The 26,463-nt window shown below is 31.6% G+C and overlaps 7 protein-coding genes across 7 annotated transcripts; 4 read left to right on the forward strand and 3 right to left on the reverse strand.

Moving 5' to 3' along the window:
- Window positions 1-3,145: 3,145 nt before the first annotated feature.
- Window positions 3,146-3,986, forward strand: HELRODRAFT_157040 (hypothetical protein; the record flags this gene model as incomplete). Its single annotated transcript, XM_009019852.1, has 3 exons — window positions 3,146-3,295; window positions 3,449-3,703; window positions 3,777-3,986. The coding sequence occupies 3 exons, from the start codon at window positions 3,146-3,148 to the stop codon at window positions 3,984-3,986; spliced, it is 615 nt and encodes a 204-aa protein (XP_009018100.1).
- Window positions 3,987-4,427: 441 nt separating this feature from the next.
- On the reverse strand, window positions 4,428-6,538 carry HELRODRAFT_157041 (hypothetical protein; the record flags this gene model as incomplete). The annotated part of the gene is made up of 5 exons (XM_009019853.1): window positions 4,428-4,457; window positions 4,926-5,020; window positions 5,361-5,508; window positions 6,118-6,224; window positions 6,415-6,538. 5 exons carry the CDS (start codon window positions 6,536-6,538, stop codon window positions 4,428-4,430), a joined length of 504 nt encoding a protein of 167 aa, XP_009018101.1.
- Window positions 6,539-7,136: 598 nt separating this feature from the next.
- On the forward strand, window positions 7,137-8,438 carry HELRODRAFT_173246 (hypothetical protein; the record flags this gene model as incomplete). Its single annotated transcript, XM_009019854.1, has 6 exons — window positions 7,137-7,139; window positions 7,393-7,511; window positions 7,682-7,793; window positions 7,899-7,994; window positions 8,133-8,192; window positions 8,322-8,438. 6 exons carry the CDS (start codon window positions 7,137-7,139, stop codon window positions 8,436-8,438), a joined length of 507 nt encoding a protein of 168 aa, XP_009018102.1.
- A 773-nt stretch (window positions 8,439-9,211) lies between these two features.
- Window positions 9,212-11,826, reverse strand: HELRODRAFT_111980 (hypothetical protein). The gene is made up of 6 exons (XM_009019855.1): window positions 11,708-11,826; window positions 11,449-11,491; window positions 11,066-11,174; window positions 10,669-10,767; window positions 10,216-10,314; window positions 9,212-10,008 (listed from the first exon to the last, which is right to left on the reverse strand). Exons 1-6 carry the CDS (start codon window positions 11,713-11,715, stop codon window positions 9,941-9,943), a joined length of 426 nt encoding a protein of 141 aa, XP_009018103.1. The 5' UTR covers window positions 11,716-11,826; the 3' UTR covers window positions 9,212-9,940.
- Window positions 11,827-18,072: 6,246 nt separating this feature from the next.
- HELRODRAFT_79877 (hypothetical protein) lies at window positions 18,073-19,122 on the reverse strand (the record flags this gene model as incomplete). The annotated part of the gene is made up of 5 exons (XM_009019856.1): window positions 18,073-18,154; window positions 18,307-18,374; window positions 18,463-18,596; window positions 18,697-18,797; window positions 18,932-19,122. 5 exons carry the CDS (start codon window positions 19,120-19,122, stop codon window positions 18,073-18,075), a joined length of 576 nt encoding a protein of 191 aa, XP_009018104.1.
- A 1,142-nt stretch (window positions 19,123-20,264) lies between these two features.
- Window positions 20,265-21,773, forward strand: HELRODRAFT_157043 (hypothetical protein; the record flags this gene model as incomplete). The annotated part of the gene is made up of 5 exons (XM_009019857.1): window positions 20,265-20,334; window positions 20,800-21,104; window positions 21,198-21,311; window positions 21,382-21,558; window positions 21,666-21,773. The coding sequence occupies 5 exons, from the start codon at window positions 20,265-20,267 to the stop codon at window positions 21,771-21,773; spliced, it is 774 nt and encodes a 257-aa protein (XP_009018105.1).
- An 877-nt stretch (window positions 21,774-22,650) lies between these two features.
- Window positions 22,651-25,021, forward strand: HELRODRAFT_79843 (hypothetical protein; the record flags this gene model as incomplete). Its single annotated transcript, XM_009019858.1, has 8 exons — window positions 22,651-22,759; window positions 23,061-23,217; window positions 23,444-23,556; window positions 23,655-23,767; window positions 23,877-24,088; window positions 24,317-24,424; window positions 24,583-24,719; window positions 24,921-25,021. The coding sequence occupies 8 exons, from the start codon at window positions 22,651-22,653 to the stop codon at window positions 25,019-25,021; spliced, it is 1,050 nt and encodes a 349-aa protein (XP_009018106.1).
- Between the last annotated feature and the right edge of the window lie 1,442 nt (window positions 25,022-26,463).

Here is a 26,463-nt window from a genome sequence, read left to right on the forward strand (position 1 = left end):
CGAATGGACGACGGTAAGTTTTTTTTTACATTTTACTCTCTTTATTATTTTCAAATATTATTTATTTGCCATTATTTCCATTTTATAATTTTTTGCTTCTAAGATTCTAACATTCATTTACTACTAAGCTAATAAAAATAACTTGTCTACAGACTGATGAGAGGTGGGCAGTGGTGGGCGTCAGCACGTTTCAGATGGTGGTCTCATGATGATCGTTCCGATAACAACTCGAAGAAAACAACAACGACGATTTTTGAAGTATGGTTTAGTTTCGTTGTTTTTATTTTTTTCATTCATTCATTTTGTCACACAATCTTTCATTCATCCATTAATTGACTCATTCTATTCGTTCATTGAATCATAGATTGGTTAATTAATTCATTCAATCACTCAATCATTCGCTCAATCATTTATTCGGTTGTTCTTTCGTTTTAACATTCATTTACTAATAAGCCAATAAAAAAAATTTGTCTACAGAATGATCAGAGGTGGGTTGTGGTGGGAGTCACGTTTCATGATGGTAATCTCATGGTAAGATAAGTTGCTCCTTACTTTTTTTCAATGGCTTGTTTTTTATTTTAAAAATTTAACTTTTTCTTTCAATTTTGTTTTTCAGTATCCGGTAAAATTCATTTCCTCGGTGCGTGTCAGATGATGGTCGGTGCAATGGGTGAAGAAGTTTTTGGAGGGTACGCGCGCGCACATTTACATACACGCACACACATAAAAACAACACACAATACACAACATCCATTCATTCGGTGTCGTTGTTGTTATGTTTCTCTTCAACTTTCTGTTTTCTTTACCGGACTTAATTTAATTCATAGGTAAGTTAGGGATTGAGATGAGTTGAACAACTGTAGGTAGGCTAGGGCTTAACATTAGTTAAAAAGTTTCAAGTAAAATATTAACATTAACATAAATTAAAAGCTTCAAGTAAAATTAAAACGTTAAAATATGTAAAATAAATGAGTTGAGTTATCATTACAGGTAAGCTAGGGCCCTGAGAGTAATTTAATTGTAGGTAGGTGACTGACTACTATTCTTGCGACTTTTTGATATTTTTTTTTGTGGTGTGTTTGTTTTCGCTTCTTAGCACCACACAACACCAACAAAACAAACTACAATTTTTTTTGTCGTCGCCTTAAATTTTACCATTTTTGAACAATCTTTTTAATAATGTCTATTTATTTATTTGTAAAATGTTGACTGATTTCTAGTTTCTTATTTTGGTTATATAATTTTTGGATATTTCCTGATTTACTTTGTAAATATGCATGCATGAATAATTTCTGTTTGGTATGTTGATTTAGTCATTATGATATGCTGTGAACTGTCCTTACTAAATATTCATGTTTCGTGATAATTATTTTTTATCGATCGATATTTTGTTATATTTGTTTGTTTAAAATCTGAACTTTTTAAAAAATTGGCGTTTAACAAATTTTAATTTCGTCACTTTTCATCTTTTGATGATGTCAAATAAAAGCAACTGTTGTGTTTTTCTTTTCTTACTAAAATCTCGAATACAAACATGTACACATAAAGAGACACAGACACACATACATACAAACATACACATACATACACGCATACATACATACTGCCATCGTATATACGCAGTACAATAAACATTCATGTCATTTCTGTCAATGTATTTTAAGTATGTTATACTGTTAATCTTGTTAACTATGATGACGATCATCATCATCACAACCATCTTCAACGAACAACAATAACAACAATATAATAATAATTACAACAACAACGAAATAAAAATAGTTGTTCTCATTATGCATTTCAAAAGCTTGCATTCTTCTTTTAATACAAGCGTTATATATATATATATATATATATATATATATATATATATATATATATATATATATATATATATGTAAAAATTTAAAAAAATAAGCGGCTTTTTGAAGAATTTTAATTTTTAAATGTTAATGACTTTAAAATTGAAAAACATGAATGAAAAACGTTTAATGAAGAAAAGTATAATAAATAATTTTAAATGTTATAGTTCAATTTCTAAAACTAAATAGATCTATCCGCCGATTATGAAGTAAAAATCATGGAATTATATAACTGGAAGCGCCCTACCAGCGTTTTAACATTGAAAATTTTTTTCAACGGCAAGTTACCTCTGGAAGCAAGTTTCTGAAAATTAATAATTTGTTTTAAAAGTGAAACTATCTTTTTAACAGATACGTTTAAAATTTTGTTACACATTTTGTAATGTATCATATTTTTATAACTTTATAGAGGTTTTGTGGTTTTTCTAGTAAAAATTGGTTTAAAATTTTTATTTTTAACTTTTATTATAAGCTTTTATTATTTAGTTTAACTTTTAGTTGTACCGTGGGAGGAACTTATGAGTCTCTTTAAACTGTTGACTATAAATAAATATTGCTGGAAAAACCACTTTGCCGTCTCCGAGATTACCCAGTTTCTTACCATAAGTGTTATTTTAAATCGAATTCCACCCCATTATCGAATTATGAATGATTGCCACATAATTAATAAAAACCGGGCAAGGTTTTAAATGGTTTTAATCTAATATTTCTTTTTGACAGCTTTAAAAGTGCACTTGATGAAAAGAGTTTGAAAAGTGAATTTTGAGACAATTGCTCTTCTTTTCTGCGGTTGTTACTTCTATCCAAAGTAACACATTCCAGATCTCCCTGTTCCTCCGTAAAAATTTGTCAGCTGATTGCGTCAATTTTTACATTTTTTTTATAATTTTTGATCATTAATGTCAGTCTTCATTCAAAAATAGCTTAGACAAGATGGTTCTTATTATGATTTCTGTTCTATTGAATTACTACCGCTAGTGCTAGTACATTAGTAATTAATTAATTACTATTAACTTCTGAATCAACTTTTGTTTTGAGTTATTGTCGACTAATTGTCTTCCGTTTCACATCAGTAAAGTTTAATTAATCAGTTTAACTTTAAAATCCTTCAATAATTATTTTTTAAATAAATTTGTGGGTATTTAATAAATAAATTTGTGGGTATTTGTCTAAGTTTAGTTTGTGAATCAACAGAAGGAGGGTTATTTATAATTCTGACAAGAAATATGCCGCCTCCAAATAGTAATCAAATGAGAGCTCCTAAAACTAAAACTGCCCGCCGTATGTTGAAAATTGTTTTGTTAGGAGATGGTGGTGTTGGCAAAAGTTCTCTCATGAATGTCTATGTCACGGAACGTTTTGATCCTAATTCATCTCATACCATAGGCGTTGAGTTTCTTAAAAAGGAAATCACCACCCTTAATCGATCTGAAGTAGAGAATATTTATTTATTTATATTTGTTTATTTATTATTAAATTAAAATATTTATTTATTTAATTTTAAATCTAATTATACTTTTTTTTTCTGCTACTAAATAACTAAACAAACTATATATTTATGATGGTCTTATAAAAAAATTTTTCAGCCAACTGTTTTGCAAATTTGGGACACAGCCGGTCAGGAAAGGTTCAAAAGTTTACGAACACCATTTTACAGAGGATCAGATGCTTGTTTGCTGACATTCGCTGTCGATGATGATCAGAGTTTCAAAAATCTTTCCATTTGGCAGGAAGAATTTTGCAAATATTCCAAACTATCCAACCGAAACTGCTTTCCTTTTATAGTCATTGGCAACAAAATTGATGTTCCCGAGTCAGAAAGAAAAGTGACCACACAACAAGTTCGTAACTTATCAAGTTTTTCTGATTATAACTTAATTTGTTATAGTATTTGATATACTTTAATTGTTTTAGGCAGAGAGCTGGTGTAAGGAACATAACATGCCATATTTTGAAACAAGTGCTAAAGATGTTATAAACGTTGATAAAGCATTTACAATGGCAGCAAGCAAGGCAATAGAACTTGAGACAAACTTCAATGGAACCATTGCAATGAATGTACAGGGAATCAATTTGAATTCCTCTCAGCGACAACAAAAAAATGACAACAGTGGCTGTTGCTGACGATTGTCACATCATTTATAATTTTGATGCAGTAAACCGCAGCTGTCCACATATTCTTAAATTTAGACTATTTAATATTAACATATTTTATATTAAAACTCTGTATTGATTTATATTTTTATTCGTTTTATTTCCACTTGGCGTTGCATGTTGTATTCCATAACATCTAGCATAAATTATGTCAGTTGATACAAAAACGTAGTTTTACTTATTCAGGGCCCTAGACTGAACGCCTACAATTAGATTTGAACACGTACCTCAGATTTTAAAAAGATAGTAATTTTGCTGCAACGTTGTTTCGCGTAAATAAACGGTCTTAATTTTCTGAACAAGCGAAAAACAAAAACTGATATAGAAATTTTATTATCAAACTGATCAGCTATCAACAGCAAATGTTCAGTCCCACTGTTCACATTACAAACAGAATAAGGTGCGCATCCATCATTTGCCTGGCAGGATGACTCCGTCGTACTGAAAATAAATTGAAAATTATACTGTATAAGTTAAGAAATTAAAAGTTACAAATAATATGCACTGTGCTGGGGTTAGAACACATCAGTTAGAGCTAATATTATGAAAGTACACATGTATAACTTTCATACAAATAAATTAAATCATCATCTGTGTTAGATAGATCCTGGATAGCACAATCATTAATAATCAAATTTGATTATATTTTTCAACAAAATACAAGTATTAAATTGTTTTTGAACTTATAAAACATCTAGTGCAGATTGATTTGAAAGATAATCAAAATGCTTGCACTAATCAGTTAGAGCTAATATTATGAATAAAATCATAATTTATCATTTCAACTTTGTCATCATGTGGGTGCAAGCAATATATATATCTATGAAAGCACAGAAATTGTACAAATGCATCATCAAAAATTTAATATAATGCATTAAAACTAATAACAGCAAGGATGTACAAAGATACTTTTTGTTGGAACCATTTGATTGCTTCCTCCTTGGTGACTCTATGCTGGGGACCGACCTTGCCCACGGCCCTTCTCTTCTTCGATACATTATAACCTTTTCATGACAACAAATTAAATTTTCTTGTTGCATGAGCTCAGGAATTAATAACCTTATAATATCCTCATACATGCAACTAAATGCAAGCATGTATTTGTATAAACTTTAATGATTTATATTTCTGTATTAATATATATATATAAATCAGAAAAGTGTAATTAAAAACAATGGTTGCATCATCAGAGCCATGTCTTAACATTGTAACTTGCCATTAGGTGGCTGCCATGCTTATTTGAGGCAACCAAAGACATGTTACTTCAATTTTGCGCAGAGTTTGGTCATCATTTGATTGACATTTTTAAATAAAAAATAGCAATAGTTGCTTAGCATAACAAACCAGGTCTTCCTAGGACTATGTAATAATCCATGCCATAAATTCCAATATTCGGATCATATTTTATGCCCAAGTCAATGTGCTCTTGAATACCAAATCCAAAGTTTCCTGTCTCACTGAAATTCACTTTCCTCAATTCATATTCTTTAACCTTTATGAATTTTAGAAACACAAAATGAAAATATGATTAAAATCAATAACAGTATCAAACAAAAATGGTATCAAATAGTGTGAAGTGTGCTCACAATAACAGTAACACTGGATTCATAAAGAATACAATGTGTTGCAATAATGAGAGTTCTTCTGGCACAGCCCAGATGTTATATTGGTGTGCTTGACATCAATACATGAAATCAAGCAACCAACAACTATGCACATTTGATATTTACTTTGAAAAGTTAAACTTACTGAAATTAATAATTTAATAAAACAAAAACATATTTTAGAAATGGCATCAAATAGTGTGAAGTGTGCTCACAATAACAGTAACATTGGATTCATAAAGAATACAATGTGTTGCAATAATGAGAGTTCTTCTGGCACAGCCCAGATTTTATATTGGTGTGCTTGACATCGATACATGAAATCAAGCAACCAACAACTATGCACATTTGATATATACTTTGAAATTTAAACTAACTGAAATGAATAATTTATAAAAACAAACATATATTTCGATACTAAATTATATTTATAAGAGGATAATACAATTTTAAATAAGGACACTAGTTTTTTTTAATAAAAATAATATATTATCAACTTTTAATCCTTTATCAAGAATTTCTTCGGCTTTGGCACCTCTGACTGTGCAGTGTACGGCAATTTTTTCATTTCTTCTTATTCCAAATGATCTTACCGTGAATCGGGCTGAGAAATAAAATGGCAGCATTAGTTAAAAAGCAGCCACCACGTCACAAAACAAAATATAAAAAATGAAAGGCACTGAATCGTTTAAAAATGTTTATCATATAAAATATAAATGAACAGCTACAATGATAAACATTTTAATTTTATAATCAATTTTTAATTTTAATTCATGCAAAACCAGCCAACACACCTTTGGAAAAAACTGGCTGCTGTCCAGTGAGCTGTTCCAACACTTTTGCTGCCCTCGTCAGTCTATCTCCCGACTCCCCAACGCAAATGTTCAGACATAGTTTTAAGATCCGAATATCTCGCATGGGATTATTCTTCTTTTTATCATCTTTAGGTGCGGGCTCTTTCCCAGACTAAACGTGTAAAAAGTTACGTTAATAAGTGCCTCATCAATTAACGAAAGTAAAATGAAACGTTTAATAAATTTAATAAAATGATGTTGAAATAATATTTATCAAAACTTTGTATTTAAGATAATGAAGGAATATGAACGATTGTAATGGATTTAAAAATCGAATCATGAGAGGGCACCAACCGACATTTTGATGATTTTTGTTGAAAAGGAAGCTCGATGCGATGTTGACCAACGTAAAGAAATATTGATAAAAGTTCTTTGCACTAAATTATACTCCGTACAAGTGAAGCGCTTCGTAAAATTGATCGATAAAATTAATTTGTCTATAATTTTATTGAAATATGGTGTAAATTTTGTTTATTAATAATAAAAGAGCTATAGAATGTTTTAAAAAATAAAAAAAAAACGTAGCGTAGTTAGGGTACCACATTATATACCTTACATTACAAAGCACATAAGCAGATCTTTCATGGCTCTCTGAACGAAACGTCCGCTTCTCATCTTTCCTCTTCTTAAATCGCTTGGACGCTTTTTTGAACAGTCTCGAAATGGTGAGTTGCCGGATTGTTCTGAAATCTTTTTGCCTAAATATAATAAATTCATTTAATACTTTATTCTCAAGTAATTAGTTTATTTTATTTATTTCTCACCCCCCGGAATTAACTTCCTGAACTACCACTAAGCTAGACTACTAGCACTAGCTAGAGAATCAACTTTTTGTGAAAATTTTATTTAGTTTTGGTTACTTTTGATTTTTTAATTTACAGTGTTTTTAATTAAATTATATTTCTTTTTACTTTTCAGTCTGCGACTTTGCAACCGTACTTAAAAGCGGTCCGTAATACACTTACAGCGGCCATTTGCGTCGAAAACTTTTCCTCTCAAGTCGTTGAGCGTCACAACAAGCCGGAAGTTGAAGTTAGGTACGCTAAAAAGGAAGGCTTTGCTTTTTCATTAAACCTTAACTTGAGTCTAGAAGTGTGTTTTCACTTTAATAGTTTAATACATATAAATAAAGTTTTTCGATAATTTTACCCTTTTATAATTACCTGGAAAGATGGTTTATGATTATATACACATGTAAATTTTATAGGACAAGTAAAGAATTATTGCTGACTCCTGTGGTGATTAGCAGAAATGAGAAAGAGAAGGTCCTTATAGAAGGCTCAATCAATTCCCTTAGGATCAGCATTGCCGTCAAGCAGGTTTCGCAATTTTAACAAATTTTATATTTATTTGATAAAAATTTATTTAATGTGAAAGTGCTTTTCAAGGTTGTTAATTCAATTACTGTTTGTAATTTCACACAGGCAGATGAAATAGAAAAAATTTTATGCAAGAAATTTATGAGATTCATGATGATGAGGGCTGATAACTTTGTCATTCTTAGAAGAAAACCAATTGAGGTATAGTGGAGTATTTTGTTATACAATGAAATATTTGGTTCATATTTGTCATTTTTCTAACTCATAACTACTTTTACCAACATGGTCAAAATCACAGTATAACAGTTTTGTTTAGTTATTAATATTTTCCACATGAAGGGTTATGATGTTAGCTTCCTAATCACAAATTTCCACACAGAGCAAATGTACAAGCACAAGGTTTGAGCTACTCTTAACTTTGAAGAAATTGAAATTAATATATTTTTCCATTCTTGTCCTAAAATATTTTTTATTAAATAATGCCGTACATAATTATATCTGAACACTAATGTTTAACAATCTGCTCAGCTCGTTGACTTTGTGATTAACTTTATGGAGGAAATAGACAAGGAGATCAGTGAAATGAAACTCGCTCTCAATTCCAGAGCCCGTATCTCGGCCGAAGAGTTTCTCAAAAGATTTTAAAATAATGTCTTTTACGTTGATTGTGCATTATTTCTTGAAACAATATTTTGTTAGTCTTATAAATGTAATGTGGATGCTGCTAATGTAACGTGACGTCGTCTCATGCAAATTGTTGAAAATTTTTACGTTTGATTTTATGATGCCGGTACTTATTGTGAATATTAAACTACAGACGAAATTGCTTATTGTAAAAAAAAATTTGATTTGTTGCGTACATCGCCTCGATTCAAATAATGAACGACTGTCCGCGTTCGCCTATGGGTAAAAATAACATCAAAGAATGTTTGATACCTTGCTAACAAAGCCGTGTTTACCAATAGGTTAAAATGGCTGAAGCCTAGGTCTGCAACTTATGAAGTAATAAGGTATGTTAGTAAATAGTGGTCTAATGGAACGATTTTAATTTTTTTAAATCCTGGTCATGTATCAAAAGAATCTACATAAAAAGCACTACGAATTGGGTATAGATATAATGAAATGCAGAGTTCTTCCTCTTCAGGACATTGGCGACCAGCGTCAAAGTCATACGAAAGACGGAGCAAGTGGAATGTTGGGTAACCCTCTAGCTGAACATATGCTTTGACGTAAAGACCGTAATTTTAAATACGTTTAAATATTGAAATTTAAAATTTCAAGCCATAGTTTTTATTCAGTAATACATAATGATGATAACTATTGGCTCAATTCAAGATACCATGCAACGAAAACGTAGTGACTTCCAATAGAAAGTTGTACATTTTTATGCTCATCATGAGAATGAGTACCTACTACGTGAATCTAATAACAAACTATCAGCTTCAATTACTACATCAGCACCACATTCTACGCAATCCCGAACTATAGTGACGGTGTTCAGTTGTACAAAACGATAAATATTCGGTCGATTATCTGTACACTATATATCAAAAACTTTGAGATTTCCATTAGGAAATTATACATTTACACGCCCAGGAGATAGGGAACTCAGGTGAATTTAATAACTCAATTACTCACTACATCAGCTACACATTCAAAACATAGTTCGAGTTCAGTGTTAAATAATGATTCAAGAGACTATGTCAAAAACGTAGTGATGTCCATTGCCAAATTATACATTTTCACACTCAGAAGATTGAGTACTTAACGAGTCAAATATCAAACTACCAACTTTATTCACTTTATCAGCGCCACAAATCGAACTATTGTGCGAGTTCCGTAATAGATTATACACAAATTAGATATTGTTTGGATACTGTACTATCAATCAACCAGCCATTCAATCAATCATTTATTCAATCAACTAACCAAACAACCAATCGATTTAAAAAACTGAGAACAGCATAGCCAAGAAGTAATAGTGATAAAAACTGCGTCATAGCAACATAGCATAATAAGGACAAGACTCCACCACCATGCATTATTTAATGTCCTTCAATAACATTAAAACATTTCTACATATATGTCACAAATAATAATAACGATGGGATATAAATATAAAAGAGATAAGAAAATAAGAATCGTAATTATGGTCTTCCATGCGGAGGGGGCATCATATTCATCGGAGGGAGGCCCATCGGAGGAGGCCTCAAACCTAAACCAAAATGAAAAAAAAATATTATTTTCATTTATTAATATGAATAAGTTAGCCTATTATTATAATTAGTTAACATTAATAGTTAGTGAATGACATGTTGATTTCAAAATGTAATATACAGCCAATTATCTTACAATATTCACATTGCACTAATTTATGCCACTGCTATTTAAATCTACACGAAAGAGGTGATTAAAAACTGACCTGGTGGCATAACGCCAAGACCTGGTGGCAGAGACCCCATGGGGGGCCTCATTGGAGGGGGCATGAACATTGGGGGAGCACCTGGTGGCCCCAGAGGTCCTGATATTTAAAGGGATAACATTTAAAAAATCATTACAGTTGAATAAATATTTACCTGAAAAGCTTAAAAAAAGATAAATGCGATAATCATGCCATGATTATATTTTATTGAAAAAATGGATTCAAATCTGACTGTGATTTGAAAGCTGTTTATTTTTAAATAAGTCATTCATTCAAGTTTTGTGCCTCACACATCATCAGCCTCATCATCGTGTTAGAACCATCACCACAATTGTTAGACAAATAATAATAAAAAAAGATGCAATCATACAAATTTCATCAAGCACTTATTTTAACATAATTATCACTAGTCGACATTCTCATCATCAGTTGAATCACCATCCTGAAACAAACTTGGGGCTAATGCCATTGGAGGAGGAATCATTGCTCCCAATCCAGCAGGACCATTCAAGTAAGGATTTGATGGAATCTTCCCAGCTTTGAAGGCAGCAGCTGTAGCAAAAAAAAATTATCTCGACATTATTCAATAGCTATTTATTAGTTAATAGATAATTAATAAAAAAATTGGTGAAAATTGATTTTAATTACCTTTAGAAAATAAGTCAATTCAAATGAGTTGAATAAAATTAAGCGAAGAAATAGTTAGTACAGGAAATTAATCTTCCTGGTCCGGTTTCAGACAGGCGAGTTTAACTAATTCCAACTTAGAAACTATCATTTCATAATAATTTAATAAACAAATTACTACTTTAAGTTTGATCTAAGTACAAATTAAAAACAAATAACTAACTAGTGTCATCAACAAGTTTCTGTACTTGTTCCTCAAGCCATTTTTGATAGTATGTACAAACATTCTCCTTGTGCTTCCTTCCCCCACAGTGAGTTTTCCGAACTGATGGCTATAATAATAATTAAGAATAATTAGTTAAAAAGAACATTAAATCTCTATTAATTAAATTTTAAAGTTCAAACTTTAAAAAACCCACACGGTTTACTAATTTATTTGTATTTAAAAGACATTTGTTTTTATTTAATAACAGAATAAATTTAACACTTGTGACAAATATTTAAACATTAAAGTGACTTTAGTAAACTTTAATTAAATTAAAGTTTATTTTAAATTTAATTAAATTAACACTAACTAAAATAAAAAAGGGAAAGAATCTTACTTACAGAATCATGAGTCAGATAGGTGTCGCAATAATCACAATAGTACCTGTACAAACGAAAATATTAAAATAAAATTTAAATTTAAAATGTACTCAATGCTCAAGGTTAAAATAATTTTTAATCTTTTAATTTAAATTTAATTAAATCGAGCGATATTAGAAAGATTCTAATACCGGTTATCGTTATGTTATGTTAAAAGTTTTGCAGAAACTAATTGATCAACCCAACCAACCATACGTAAAAAATTTGAAACAAAATTTACTTAGGCATGGTTAATTTTCTGTTCGAAAAGAGAACTACGCTAAAAATGAGAATTCCAGAACTTTCTTAAGATAAAATAAAAACGTAAGCTTTATAATGCTAAATAAACAAGCATAGAAACGTTATTTACGATTTATAACCGGTGAGGGAAAAGATAAAATAATCGAGTACCGATCAAATTCGCTGGAAACTACAACACCGGTACAAGACATTCAGAGATCTCTTCTGAAGTTATAACATTGCGTTGGTAGTGACGAGCTTTCAAGGGTTACAGCAAGGGTTACTCTATCCTTTGAGTAAAGCTTTTAACTCTGCTGCTCGTCTAGTTGCTTGTGCCCCTTTCTTTCCTCATATAGCTCCATATCTTGTTCTCTTGCACTGGCTACCTATAAAATATAGAATAATTTTTAAAATTTGCACGTTCATGTATAAGTCTCAATCTAAATTATTTCCTAAGTATTTATCAGATATATTAATTGAACCTAAACGCCCCGGTTTACGATCGTCTTCTTCTTCTCGCTTTTTCTTAACTCGTGTTAAACACTCTTTTGCCAAATCTGCTTTTGCTTTTTCTGGTCCTTTTCTCTGGAACTCTCTACCTACTTCTCTGACTACTTCTCCATCACTTGCGAAGTTCAGAGCGGATCTCAAGACCCATCTGTTTTCAAAATTCATTGAGGAGCGCTGTTGAACATCGCGGAAATAGCGCTTTATAAGCTAATTGATTGATTGATAGCAACATTTACAAACGTTATGACTTATATGAAAAATTGTTTCTAACTCTAAATTAAAAACAAACCTGATCATCATACATAAACGTTTAAAATGTTTGTCAATATACACACATATAATATATATGCATTCACACACACACTCACACATAAAATAACTAATACATATATATAATATAATTATATATATATATATATATACACACATATGTGAATGTTCATATTGACATGCATACAAATATATTGTATCGTGACTAGAAATAATGATTAATCATTTGATTTAATATAGATACTACAATGAAGCAGCTTATTGAGAATAATGTTTGAAATATCATGAATTACCATTAGCATATTGATATCAATGTAATCTAGTAAAACAAACAAACGATTGATTATGATGAAAAAGCAATAACAATGCAATTGGCATACGACCTCTCAAATAGAAACACAAAATTAAATTTAAAAATTTTGATGAATGAACGAACGAACGAATAGATATATTACTAAATGAATGAATGACTGACAGAATGAAAAATGAATGGAAAACGACTAGACGAATGAATGATTGAATAATCGAGCGACATTTACAAACAGATTGACCTGAGTGATTCTAGACAATAAATAACAACATTTTATAGTGGATACTCAACAATCACTAAACTGATAATTCTTAAATACCAAATGTTGCACGCAGCTAGCCAATGACGCGAAAGGTCAACATTAACAATAGATTACGTTGCAAAATTGCGAAAAAAAATCAAATTAAAAAAAGCAATAAAGAATTAAAAGGATGAACGATATATGCACGTTATAATACAAGACGAAATGAGAAAAATTATAAAAAGCAACGTTTAATACGCACACACCATCATATACATAAATATACTATTAGCATATAAGTAAGAATATTCGAACCTCTTTTTTGTAGATTTTTCGCATCGGAAACAAAAATATGACAATGAAATTGGATCCCAAAATGAAAAACTACCAATCCTTGTATATATATAAATTCATTCTACATATTCTTGTACACATATATATATATAAATATATATGTAACGATAACGGATTTGTACTTGTATGTATGTATATGTATATATATATATATATATATATATATATATATATATATATATATATATATGTTGGTAATAGACCATAATTTTTACAATATTCTATAAATTCTACCGAATGTTTGGCGTTAATATGTTTGTAGTTCGTTAGGGTTATATATATATATATATATATGTATATGTATATATATATATATGTATATATATATATATACTATGGACTAGGGAAGAACAAACAAAAAACCAAAGTACAAAAATTGTGGTGAATTGGAACTAGATGACAATAAATAATAAACAAGAGGAAACGATGAGAAACTGAGAATGTGTGAAGAACCTGCAAGGATGAAAATAAATATAAAATAAAATAAAAACGAACATAACAAGAAAAAATTTTAAGATTTGAAAAATATTTTCACCATCACCACCACCGTCACATTCACTGTCGCCATCAACAGAGGAGGACCATCAGCGTGTCAGGCAGTAGACTTAGATACGGGATGCAGTAAGCTTATATGCTCTGCTCCCTTTATGGGCAGTTTGTTTGTGGCATAATATTGAACCTTTAATGTGATAAAAATTATATTATCGTCGTTATTATCACTATAAAAGTCACCATCTGTATTTATTATTATTTCGTCGCTAACAAAACGAGTCAAAACATTATTGCACGTCAAAAGTAAGCCAGGTTCACACACACACACGCACACTAACGCACGCACAATCGATAAAAAACATCTTCAGAAACAACGAGTACGATAAGCAAAACAAGTAAAAATTACGACAACAATCTCCCACTAACCATCTGCTGCATACTAATAAATGGCTGACTAAACTGCCCGAGTATGAACCTCCCAGAATCGTCATTGTTGATCTTCAGGTGCATGAAACCTTTCGCGCTCCTAGTGATATGTAACAGTTTCGACCTCAGCAAACATTAATTCACACACACAATCAAGCAGCAATGGTCAGCCAACTGATCCAATTCAAAGCAGTCACAACCAACTGACCAACGACAACAAGCATCCATTGTCAGCAGCTGATCAATCATGATTAAACTCAGTAGCTAACCTAACAGATAAAGAATATTCATCGGGCCTATTTTCACTCCTACGAACCAGGAAACTGGCTTCTCTGTGCCTCTGCAACACTGACTCCGCTCCTGCTCGACCTAATTTCCCATGGTACCATCTGTATGGTCAGTTTTTAGGTCAAGTCACATATACTTAAAATTTGGGATTGGGTTATATCATTACAGGCAGTACATTACGTAGAAGAAATGGCCACATGAACGCAAATTAGTAAATGTATTATTGCAACACAACGAAACGATATATCATGACGTTGGTAGGGGTAGTAGTTAAAAACTGCAGAAATCTAATGATGAAAAGAAATAATACATTTGGTCTAAGAGCTGTCTAGCAGCTAACTGCTGTTGTTGCTGTGATGGTGACAAAGATGACGGAGGTGACGCTGATGAGGATGGCGATGTGGACGACGCCGGCAGAGGTGGTAATGGTTTTTTGAATGGAGATGAAGATGCTTGCGCTGCTGCAACATTGAGTTGATGATGCAAATGTTGCTGAGGCGGTTGCTGTTGCAGGCCTAATATGGATACTCTCTTACTGCAACCAACACCGACATCGCCACTGCTACTGCCATTCACATTATTCACGCCCACATTAGCAATATTATTCACATTATTATTAACATTGCTGCAATTATTATTCATATTCACGTTATTATTGTTGTTTGGGTTATTTATAGCAGGATTGGAAAAACCAATTCGAACAGTTTCTTTTGCAATTTTGGCAGTTATGACATCCATCTCGACATCTTTCGATTTCTGGTCCCAAGGGTCGTCGTAATCTTTTTTTGACGGAGGTTTGCTGACAGGGGCCTCTTGTTTTGAAGTAACCTAGACAAGTGAACATGTGAAACTTATTACTGACAGACAAATGAAGAAAGTTTAAATGAGCCAATGCGATATGAACTACAGATAGAGAAAGATTAAAGAATAGCTAAAAAATGAGAGAGAAATAAATGAAAGAGGGAAAAAAGTGTAAAAACCTGGGCATCTTTAGCAAGCTTAGCAGCAATAAGTTCACTCTCAACTTTCAAGCCCTTGTTATCCCATGGTTCTTCATACTCCTTGCTGGATCTTATATTGAATAACATTGAAAATAATTAATCGTGGATGGACATGGATGAACAAAAGAACTACCTATTGTCCTTATCGTGGGGTTTAAGATCCCAAGGTTTCTCATAACCCTCTTGTTTCCTGTTATCCTTCTGGTGTGGCTTCCAATCCCAGGGTGGTTCATAACCTGTTCTCGTCCTCAAATCCAGGTTGTGCGTAACAGCAGCAGTGTCTGTTGCAGCAGCCACGATAATAGTTTGAGAAGTGTCAGCTACGGCCACTGACGTTGAGGATGGCACTGAACCAAGTACGTTGTTGTCTGCATCATCAACCTCATTACCACAACTGTTATTACTAGTAACATCAGTGAAGTTACCATTAATATTACAATTACTATCGCTGTTGGCACTTTCACTCACATTATTATTACCATTAATATCATTAACATTATTATTGTTGCTATTATCAGAGTTTAATACTTTTCCAGCTGTAAGTTTTCTAACAGGAAGATGATCCTGTATGATGTCATTTTGTACCTCATCTGAATTCCAGGGCTCATCGTAGCAGGCTGATCCTCTGGGAGATGTACTCGCTATTGACAAGTCAAGGATGTTTTCTTGTTGCAGTTTGCTGTTGATGTTCGGTTGTTGCTGAAGTTTTTGTAGGTATTGTTGCTGTTGCTTCACAAACTGCTGCTGTTGCCGTTGGTTGGGATGCTGCTGCATTTCTGCAAAGTTAAAAAAGTGTGACACAAGTAAATGAAATCGACGAAGAGAAACTTTTATGCAAAAGTCAAATAAATATAAACATCATATATATATATAAATATTATACATATATATTTCAAATTTAACTAACCAAATTGGCACATCTTCAGGCCATAAATGGGTTCTTCTAACTCAGATTTCAATAATTCCTTTAATCTGGTGTACCTCTCGTAGTCTTTAGTAGTAAGAGAATTTCTTGCTTTTTCATATTCTGATTCTAACTTCATGGCTACCTCTGTTAGAAGACCACCTACTCTAATTTTAGGCGATCCGACTAATTGATGGCTGAGAGTTTGTTTTGAGGTGATGTCTTTGAAAACTTCTGACCTGGCCTGCTGGAGAACTGTGAGGATGTCGGAAAGAAATCTAGCATTTTCTATATCGGTTTGTGAAGGAGGATGAGAAATGGAAGTTGCTGATGAACATGACGTCGATGGGGGCGAGTATCTCTTATTTGGTTCACTCATCTCTGCATGATTTTGAAAAAATACAATTAATTAAATTACTACTTTTGATCAATAAATTTTTTTTTTCAAAGTGGTCATTTTTATGTAATCAAATAAAAAATTTTGAGTAACTAATCTTTAATACCTTGAAGCCATTTTTTGACCTCATTCCAGCAGTCTTCATTGAACAGAGTTGCATGCTTATTGCTTGCACTTACTACATTATTGTTGCCTTCATCATTGTCAATGTTAATGGTTGGGGAAGCAAACATATCATGATTTTCATATATGTTTTTTGGCTTCAAATAATCCTGAGAATAATTTTTTAAAAATAATCAAACAAGTTGTCTGTATTGTATGCAACTCTGAATTAATTAATGAATTATCTTAATATATAATTATAATAAAATCATTAATTAAAAATAGAAAGGAGCAAACAGCTGAAGGCACAAGTGGAAATAATCATTATTTTATTAAGTACTAACAAAAAACAACAACACGTTTCCTTACTTACACCAATAACGTTATTTCCTTCGAAGTTATAAACACTGGAGAATCTACCATGCTGATTATTGTCACTAGCATCCAAAGATGAATTATCAAGAGAGGAGACGGCCAGGTACAAATCATTAGAAGCAAGCGTCGAACGAACGGCTGACGATACGGTAATGTCAAGCGAGTTTTCCGACTCGCTATTAACTTGGGCCAAAACGGATGGCGCAGGCACGAACGCTTCGTTATTAGATTCAGTAAATTGCGGCCTAATTCGATCGCAGTCAAACCGTGTGCCAGACGAGACCGGACTGGTGGATGTTTTCTTACCACCCCCACTGATCCCTAAATGTTTCAATAGTTTCGCCATATTCCTCACTATTTCAAATTTTTAATGCATTTTTGGTGACAATTTTGCATATTAGCCCGATACCAAAAATTGTCAACGTCAGCCATGACAATTAACGCAAGACGGTACGAGAGAATTAGGACTGATATTGAACATGAAGATTCGGTAAAATGCCGGTCGACGCAATGCGAACAATGAACTCAAAAATCACTCCAAAGTAAACCACAGCAGGGAAAACCAAACGAGTACAAAAATCTAGAAAGCTGTACAACAAATCGGCTTTCCGTCGATTAGAATGAAACACACGATAAATATAACAATACAGCATAAGGTGAATATTTAAATAACAATAAAGATCAATACAAATAGCATCATTTGACAGGCTTCATGTGCCAGAGACCATCATTTAGGAAGTGCACAGTTTCAATGCCTATCCCTTTGTTAATGTTTAGACTGTAAAATTTCAAATTATAAATTAAAAAGTTATTTTAAATAAAAGTAAAATCCTAACATGAAAAAATAAAATAACAAGTATTTGATAAAATTTGTACAAAGTTGAAATGAACAGATTAAACAACTGAAAAAATCATTATTTTATTGCTTACATGTCTTTTGAAGACATTTTTGTCAAACCAACAGCAACTGCATGGGATTTGCCTTCTGCCATCACTGCCTTATATAATTTCAATAGAATTATTCATCAAAACTTAATTCATAAAACTTTAATTTATTCTGAAAAAAAAATGAAAGGGCCACATTACCACAACTTGATCAGCCTCAACATTTGCCATTTTTGCACCAGGTGACGTGAGACCAGGGCACATGATGTTTGCACCACTGAGAATAAACTTAATTGCTCCTTTATCTACTTGCATTGGTGGAGCCATGAATGGATCTTGATTTGAGAATAGATATAATGATTTATTCAACAAACATGTTAATTTTTGTAAAATATTAAATCAATAAATATATAAAGGAAAAACAAGTATATATACATTTGTGCAATAACTTGAGTGTTGGATAAAACGGTCCTTCCCTTTGTCTAAAAAACAAATATTCACCATCCTTTCCAACCAGAATTTCAATGTGATCTTGACTAGATTAAGAAAAATAATAAAAGTAATTGACATTAGAACATTATCAATATCAATATTATGCAGTGTTTTTTAAATAAATTATTTTAATATTAAATTAACTTAAGTGAATTTATTTTAAGACTAGAAGAATTACCATTTGGCCACCCTCAAGGAATCTTTTTTAGATAGAATATCTTCTAAATATGTTTCCAGGTAAGGAAATTGCTCCAAAAGCTTAGCTCTAATAGCTTTCTGAACTGATGATTTTACATTGTTTATTCCACTGACGTTTTCTTTGTCATCAAACCTACAATAATTTGGTAGAATGTTAGATTGGTGCCACATTGCAGTTGTTTACGAAATGAAATAAAAATGTAAAATAAAAAGGCAAAAAGGTTTTGTAAATTTATATTAATACTGTTAAAGTGTTAAATGTTAATGAAGTTAATTTAACAAGTTTGATCAGGTAATAAAATATTTAAAATAGTGCTTTGGATTGTTTAAAAATACCAACTAAACAATTACAAATATTTTAACTATAAAAAAATAAACCTTTTAAAGTTAATTTAACATCTCTTGTAAACCACATCATTTTTTTAATTTATAAATTTTATATAGTTATTAATAAATAATAATAATAATTAAAGATTGGCTCCTCCTCAAATATAAAAACCATTTTGTCAGCAATAGCGATGTGGTACCAATAAAACTTGACTTCAGAATTGATTAAGTTAGAATCTGTCAGATACTTGAAGCATACTAATACCATCACTACTATTACAATGAATATGATGTTGATGGTTGTCAGCCAATCAAATAAAATTCAAGTTGATCATTGAAGACAAAAAGAAAGAAAAGGTATTATTTACTTTTTGAACATTTTCTTCGGAATCACAAATTTATTAATTACACAAAAAGGTATATTGAATGGCTTGAAATGTTAAATTAAAATTTAATTGCAAAACGACAACATAACTCTAATTTATCGTTCAAAGCATAGTAATTAATAAAAATCTTTCCAAAGAACATTATTTGAAATTCATATTTCAAATTATAAGCTATAATCCGGTTGTGAAAATTTTAAAACTAATAATTTGATTATCATTAGTATTATTTTTTGCAATTCATGAAATAAATTTTGAAAGCTCTTTCATGTAAGAAACTGTTAAGATATAACTATACTGCTTGATTGAAATTACTTTTATTATTGCTTAAAAATAGTTTTATTTAATTCAGTTTTGATTGAAAAACAAACTTTAAATGCAATAATTTGTATATTTCAAAAAGTACAACCAAATTATTCAACAAATTTTCCACATACAAGGACTATTTTATGATGCGATAAACTTTGGTCAAAAACTAAGAACTAATTTAATTTTTTACCCGATTGATAATCTTCTGCCGCAAGGCTATAAATAGCCTTGCTTCTCACGTGGCCGCATTTCTTTGTGTATCCGCGCCTTTTGTAAGAGAATTTGAAGAAAAAAATGGCAGCCCAACCGAAAGTCGCGAAAGTTGAAGGAAAAAATAAAAAAGATGCCTCGTTCGAAACTGCTGGTTAGTTTAATTTATTTTTATTAATTATTCCCTTGTTTAATCTGTTTTTTCTGGCATTGAAAATATCGTGTTTTGTGATGATCGCAACGCTGGCGTCCGGCGTAAGAATTCACATGTTTTAATGCGATCTCGTCTCCATTTTATTTTTTTTCTTTACAAATTGTTTCAATTTATTTTCGATTAAAGTCACTGTTTTCAATTTTTATTTAATTATATTTTTCATCTCCCCCTTATTTCCTCTAATTTGAGTGCCGGTTTCCCTCAAAATCACTAATTTAATCGTGGAAGCGTGCTCTGCTTGTTGCACTGTCTTGTTATTTCCGCTGTCATCATCAATTTTTAATCGAAATTGTTTCTCAAATTATGTTAATTTGCGGCTTACAAACTTATTCTCGTTGTTTCACCAAGTTAATATTTTTTTTATCATTAACTCAACATGATCTCTTTTCGATTAATTTTTGATAGATAAAGAACAGCAAGAGGCCATAGAAAAGATCGATGAGGTACAGAATGAGATAGACAGATTGAATGAGCAAGCCAGTGATGAGATCCTCAAAGTCGAACAGAAGTACAACAAACTTCGTCAGCCCTTTTTTCAGAAGAGGTCGGAGATGATTGCCAAAATCCCAAACTTCTGGGTCACAGCCTTTGTCAACCACCCACAAGTTTCTGCTCTTCTTAATGACGAGGATGAAGAAGTTTTCCATTTTTTAACCAAAGTTGAAGTACAAGAGTTTGATGACATAAAGTCTGGTTACAAAATAACTTTTGTAAGTTATTTTATTTCACTTTTATTGATCCTAATTGTAGTATAAGACATGAATTTCAGTATTAATATAATTAATATTTATTTTCCCCCGCAGCACTTCAAAGAAAATGAATTTTTCAAAAATCAGACCATCAGCAAAGAATTTCACCTGAATGAAACCGGTGAACCATCGTCGATATCGACACCAATTAATTGGAAGAATGGAAAAGTAAGCCTAATCTTAAAATTTTTCTTTTCTCAAAATCTCATTACCTAACTTCACTTCTATTTAATTTCAGGACTTAGTAAAAAAGTATGCTGCCAAGGGTGGTTCTGGAGATCGCAAACGAAATCACGAAGATCAGCAACCAGAATCATTTTTCAGTTGGTTCTCAGACAACAGTGATGCGGGTGTTGATGAATTGGGAGAAGTTATCAAGGATGATATCTGGCCTAATCCTTTACAATATTATCTGGTGGGTTGTGTAGTTGTGTATTTCAGTGCCATCTTGTTCTGGTATAAATGACTGTGTGCTAGTTTTTTGTTTTTTATCTTAAAATTAAACTTTATTCTGTTTTGCAGGCTTCAGAAATGGATGAAGACCATAGTGGCGAGGAAGGTGACGATGGCGTCGACGACGATGAAGATGGTGACGGTGTCGATGAGGATGATGATGAAGAAGATAGTTAATCTGTCAGTAGCATTGATGAGGACAATAATGTTTAATAATGTTTCATGATTATATTTGATGATGTATGTCAGTTCTTTATGTGAATGACAATTACTAATAGATTGATGACAATGTGAATGTAAAAACTCTAATGTATGCTGTTTAATTTGTGTGTTTAGATATACAACTGACTGTTATGAATTCAAATATTTTTATCTGTAATAATTTTATTATGGCGTTGACAGATGTTTGGGGTTTTATTAAAAATCAATTTATGTTCGTTTCATTGATTGCTGTACATGAACCTTGGCAGTTTTTGTGTTTCTGTGAGGCATATTTAGTTTAAATTGTTAAGTTATTTTAGAGGTAACCTCTTTAAAGTCATTAGTGTGCGTAAATCTTTTAAAATTAATTTTCGAATGATGTGTGTTTTAATGTATCAGTGGATATGTTTGTATTGATTCGTTCGTGCACCCTTTAACTGGCAAATGTGTGGTTCTTCTATGTTGTAGGTATTGTATTTCACGATTGGTATATATATATATATTTATGTATGTTAATCTGTTTTACTTGTGTCAATTTTTTAAAATAATGACATCTGTCTTCGTCGACGTTGTGTCTCCATTGTCAGGTTTTTGATACGTTTTTAATAAAGACGAACTTTTTTTAATTCGTTCCTTTATCGTGATAGAAACGGGGAAGGTCTTAAGTTTAGGTCGTCACCAGTCTAAATTATAAAGTTTTCTAAATGTTCTCCACTGAATGTAAGTGGTTTTAGGTTATTTAGCCGTGCTTTAAGTCTCCTGCCTGCTCCATTGTTTTAAATCTTAAAAATGCGGCTTCGTTAAAATGAAACTTATAATAAGATGGGTTTTTGTTGTAGTTTTGCAGCATCTAATGAGCCGTTCGGTTTTATCGGGTGATAGTTTATTTTTCCGTCCCCACGAAACTAAAAACATTCCTTTAGTTATTTCGACATGGAATTTTGATCAGGCCACGAAAGCCGGTATGTTCGGTTTTGCTGGTCTGTTGGATGGATCATGTTCATGTCATTTTTTTAGATTTTACGTTCATAAAATAAAGGAATTTCAATTAAATTATTAATAATTATAATAATTTTTTTATATTGTATTTTATCATAAATTTTTTTCATTTAATTTAAAATCATAAATGAATTGGGTTGCGTGATTAAAATATTATTAGTTTGAATTTTGCTTTGCATCTCTTCTTACTTTCTTAGTTTTATAATTTATATAGCCTTTTTTTAATTTTAAAGCTTTTATGCATTTTTTTTCAATTATTACTAGCCTGGGAATTCCTTACAAAGTTAGGTAAAAGCTCAGTAGATGCCGTAGTTGCAGGGTGTTCTAAGTGCGAGATTGACAGATGTGATGGTTCTGTGGGGGAGGGTGGCAGTCCCGATGAAAATGGAGAGTCCACACTGGATGCTCTTGTTATGGATGGGTCAGTCAGTCTAATTAATATTAATTATTGATCAAGGTGAAATTATTTTTGTATTTATAATTATCATTATTTTTTATATTATAAAATTTAGTAAAATTCACTGGTTATAAAAGATTAATTAGTGCAGTAAAGACTGAAGTGTGCAATGGTTAAAATTTAAAATCAGTAAAGGTAACAATTGTTATTACATTCATTGCATCACTGAAAAAATAACTTTGAATATCAGAACGACGATGGACGTGGGGGCTGTTGGTAACTTGAGAGGAATTAGGGAGGCCAGCAGTGTAGCCAGAGATGTGCTTCTCAGGACTGAACATAGTCTTCTTGTTGGTAGTCTTGGTCAGTATGATGGTGATGGGGGTGATTAATTGATTCAAGCAATGATGATGATTCAGACGATTCAGATGATAATTATTAACTGATTGTGTAATCATCAGCTTCAGATTTTGCTGTCAAAATGGGTTACAAGTTTAGAAATTTAAGCTCCAATGAATCAATTAACATGTGGCAGATGTGGAAAAAGAATAACTGCCAGCCAAATTTCTGGCAGGTAATAATAACAATGATGGTGATATTAATATTAAAGGGTTGGGAAGATGATAATGTTGTTTTTGATCATTAGTTGAGTAGTGAATTTTTAAAAAATTTTTTTTCTTCAGAATGTCACACCAGACTCTAAAAAATTTTGTGGACCCTACAGACCAATAGACGTCAATCATGACAATATCAATAAAAATTGTGATAGCTCTAACGATGACAACATCGTATTTGACTCAACTAATCATGACACAGTAAGCATTGTTGCAATCGATTTCAATGGTTCCGTGGCTGTTGGCACCTCATCCAATGGAGCCAAATACAAGATACCTGGGTGTTTATTAATGGTTTTTATGGGTGTATTAAAATATCTAGGTATTGTGTCTATTTAGTGAATATATATTAGTATTGTGTTTTATTTTATTGAATTGTGTTGTATTAGTTGTTTTAATGTGTATGTTAGATAAATAAGTTGAATTCTCTCATGGAATTGATTATCGTGGTGATGGTGATGTTGATCAGGAGATCATATAATGTTGGTAGTGATGATAATTTTTAATAGGCGTGTTGGTGATTCCCCGATCGTTGGATCAGGCGGATATGCAGACAGTGAAGTTGGTGGAGCTGGTGCTACTGGGGATGGTGATGTCATGATGAGATTTTCACCAAGGTCATCATCATTATTTTTATGACTGTTAATTAATATTATTTTAACATTAATTGTTTTTATTTATATTTCTATGCGTTTACTTGTCAAATTTTTAATAGAGAATTTCTTCTAACTTATTATCATTGTAAAAAATGCATTATTACTCTCATTCATTTTAGTTTTCATGCTGTTGAGTTGATGAGGAATGGCATGGACCCGATTAGTGCGACCGAATTAGTGATAGGTAGGATAAGGAGACATTACCCGATGTTTTCCGGAGCAGTTATTGCCGCTAATGTAAATGGAGAATTCGGTAGTTGATATTATTAGAATGTTATATTTCATTTGTTATTTTTTTATTTTTTTCATTTTTAATTATTTTTGAATTATTTTGTTTAATTGATTAAACGTGTGTCTGATTTAATTCTGTCTTACATTTGTACATACATTGACCTTATAGGTTTTTAATCAAAGTTATAGGTTATTTATTTATACAATTTTTATCTCTACGTTCCAGGGGCAGCTTGCAATGGTTGGAGTTCTTTTCCTTTCACGGTGATGAAGCCTGGCTTTGATGATGTACGAACATTTCACGTTGTATGTCCATCAAATAAATAATTAATTTTTGCGCTTTGTTGTCTATTCACTCATCTGTTGTTGCATTTAGGCTATCAACTCTCATTAGATTGTCGGAGTTTGATTATTATTAAAATAATTTTCTAACGTTTGCACAAGTTGTGAAGCGCTGGTAATTAATTTTCAAAACCCCTAATTTTTGGTTGTTAGACAAACCAAACGCGAAAAGTTAATTCAAGTTAAATGTTGATAATGTGACATTGTAAAGTTCAAAATAGTATTTAAACCAGATGTTGTCATTGAATCATTTTATAACTAATCAAATATTTAAAACGTTTTTATTAAAGATCTAGAAAGTAAGATTGCTAAAATCAACCCGATAAGAAAATTTTACGAACCTGAGCATGAGATGAATCAGAGAGATGATTTCATTCACAGCTGTTTAGAGCTTTTTAAACATATGAGAGATTCGTAATGAATATTTCTATAAGAGTATAAGTATAATTTGGTCTAAAAAATTAATAAATGTGAATGAATTTTAAGGCACTTAAATAAAATCAATCTACCATGAGTTGCAAAGAATGAATTGCTATTGGTTGTTAGTGCTGATAATGGATTCTTACTTCTCAACCGTTCATCTAGATTCTTTGGTTTTGTATTGTCAAAATAATAAAATTACTTGAAATTTGTCAGTTTTGCAATGGTGATAATAAAAAATAGTGTGAGGTTTTATATACCAGCATGTCATCACCCATGTAGTAAAAATAATAATCGCCATCATTAATAATTTTTCAAATATTAATCAATAATTGCGGTGAACCACAACGAAAATCAATTAATCAAATTATGCCTAGGACCGTTCCACTTTGATGTTTGTGGGGGGTGGACAGGTTAATGAACCCAACATGAAAATGCAGTGCTGCAGTACTTTTATATGTGGTGTTTCTTTGTTTTTTAGCAGGGAGTGCATTGCATATAAATGGAGATGCACAATACAAAGACACACACAAACACGCATATATATATATATATATATATATATATATATATATATATATATATATATACATACATACATATATGTATACAAATGCTATATAATATATATGTATATATATATATATATACAACTGATAGAGAGCTTGTTCTTGGTCTTATCATATCCGACAATCTATCAAATAAAATCAGATAAAATCATCTGGCGTCATCATCATCATCGTCGTCGAAGTTCATCATCATCACCGTCGTCATCATCACCATCTTAATTGCCATCATCGTCGTCGTCGTCATCATTCCTAGCACGAGTAGCCACTTCAAGCAGACATCAGCAGAACCTTAATTGTCATCTTCGCTAATTATACACTAGGGAAGAGAGAGAGAGAGAGAGAGATAAAGAGAGAGGGAGGAAAAGAGAGAAAGAAAGTATATGAGTATTTGTGGGTGGGTATTCAGTTGCGGACGTGTGCATTATTTTAGAAGGCTAA

Source organism: Helobdella robusta (assembly GCF_000326865.2).
Source record: "Helobdella robusta unplaced genomic scaffold HELROscaffold_26, whole genome shotgun sequence".
Taxonomy (NCBI): domain Eukaryota; kingdom Metazoa; phylum Annelida; class Clitellata; order Rhynchobdellida; family Glossiphoniidae; genus Helobdella; species Helobdella robusta.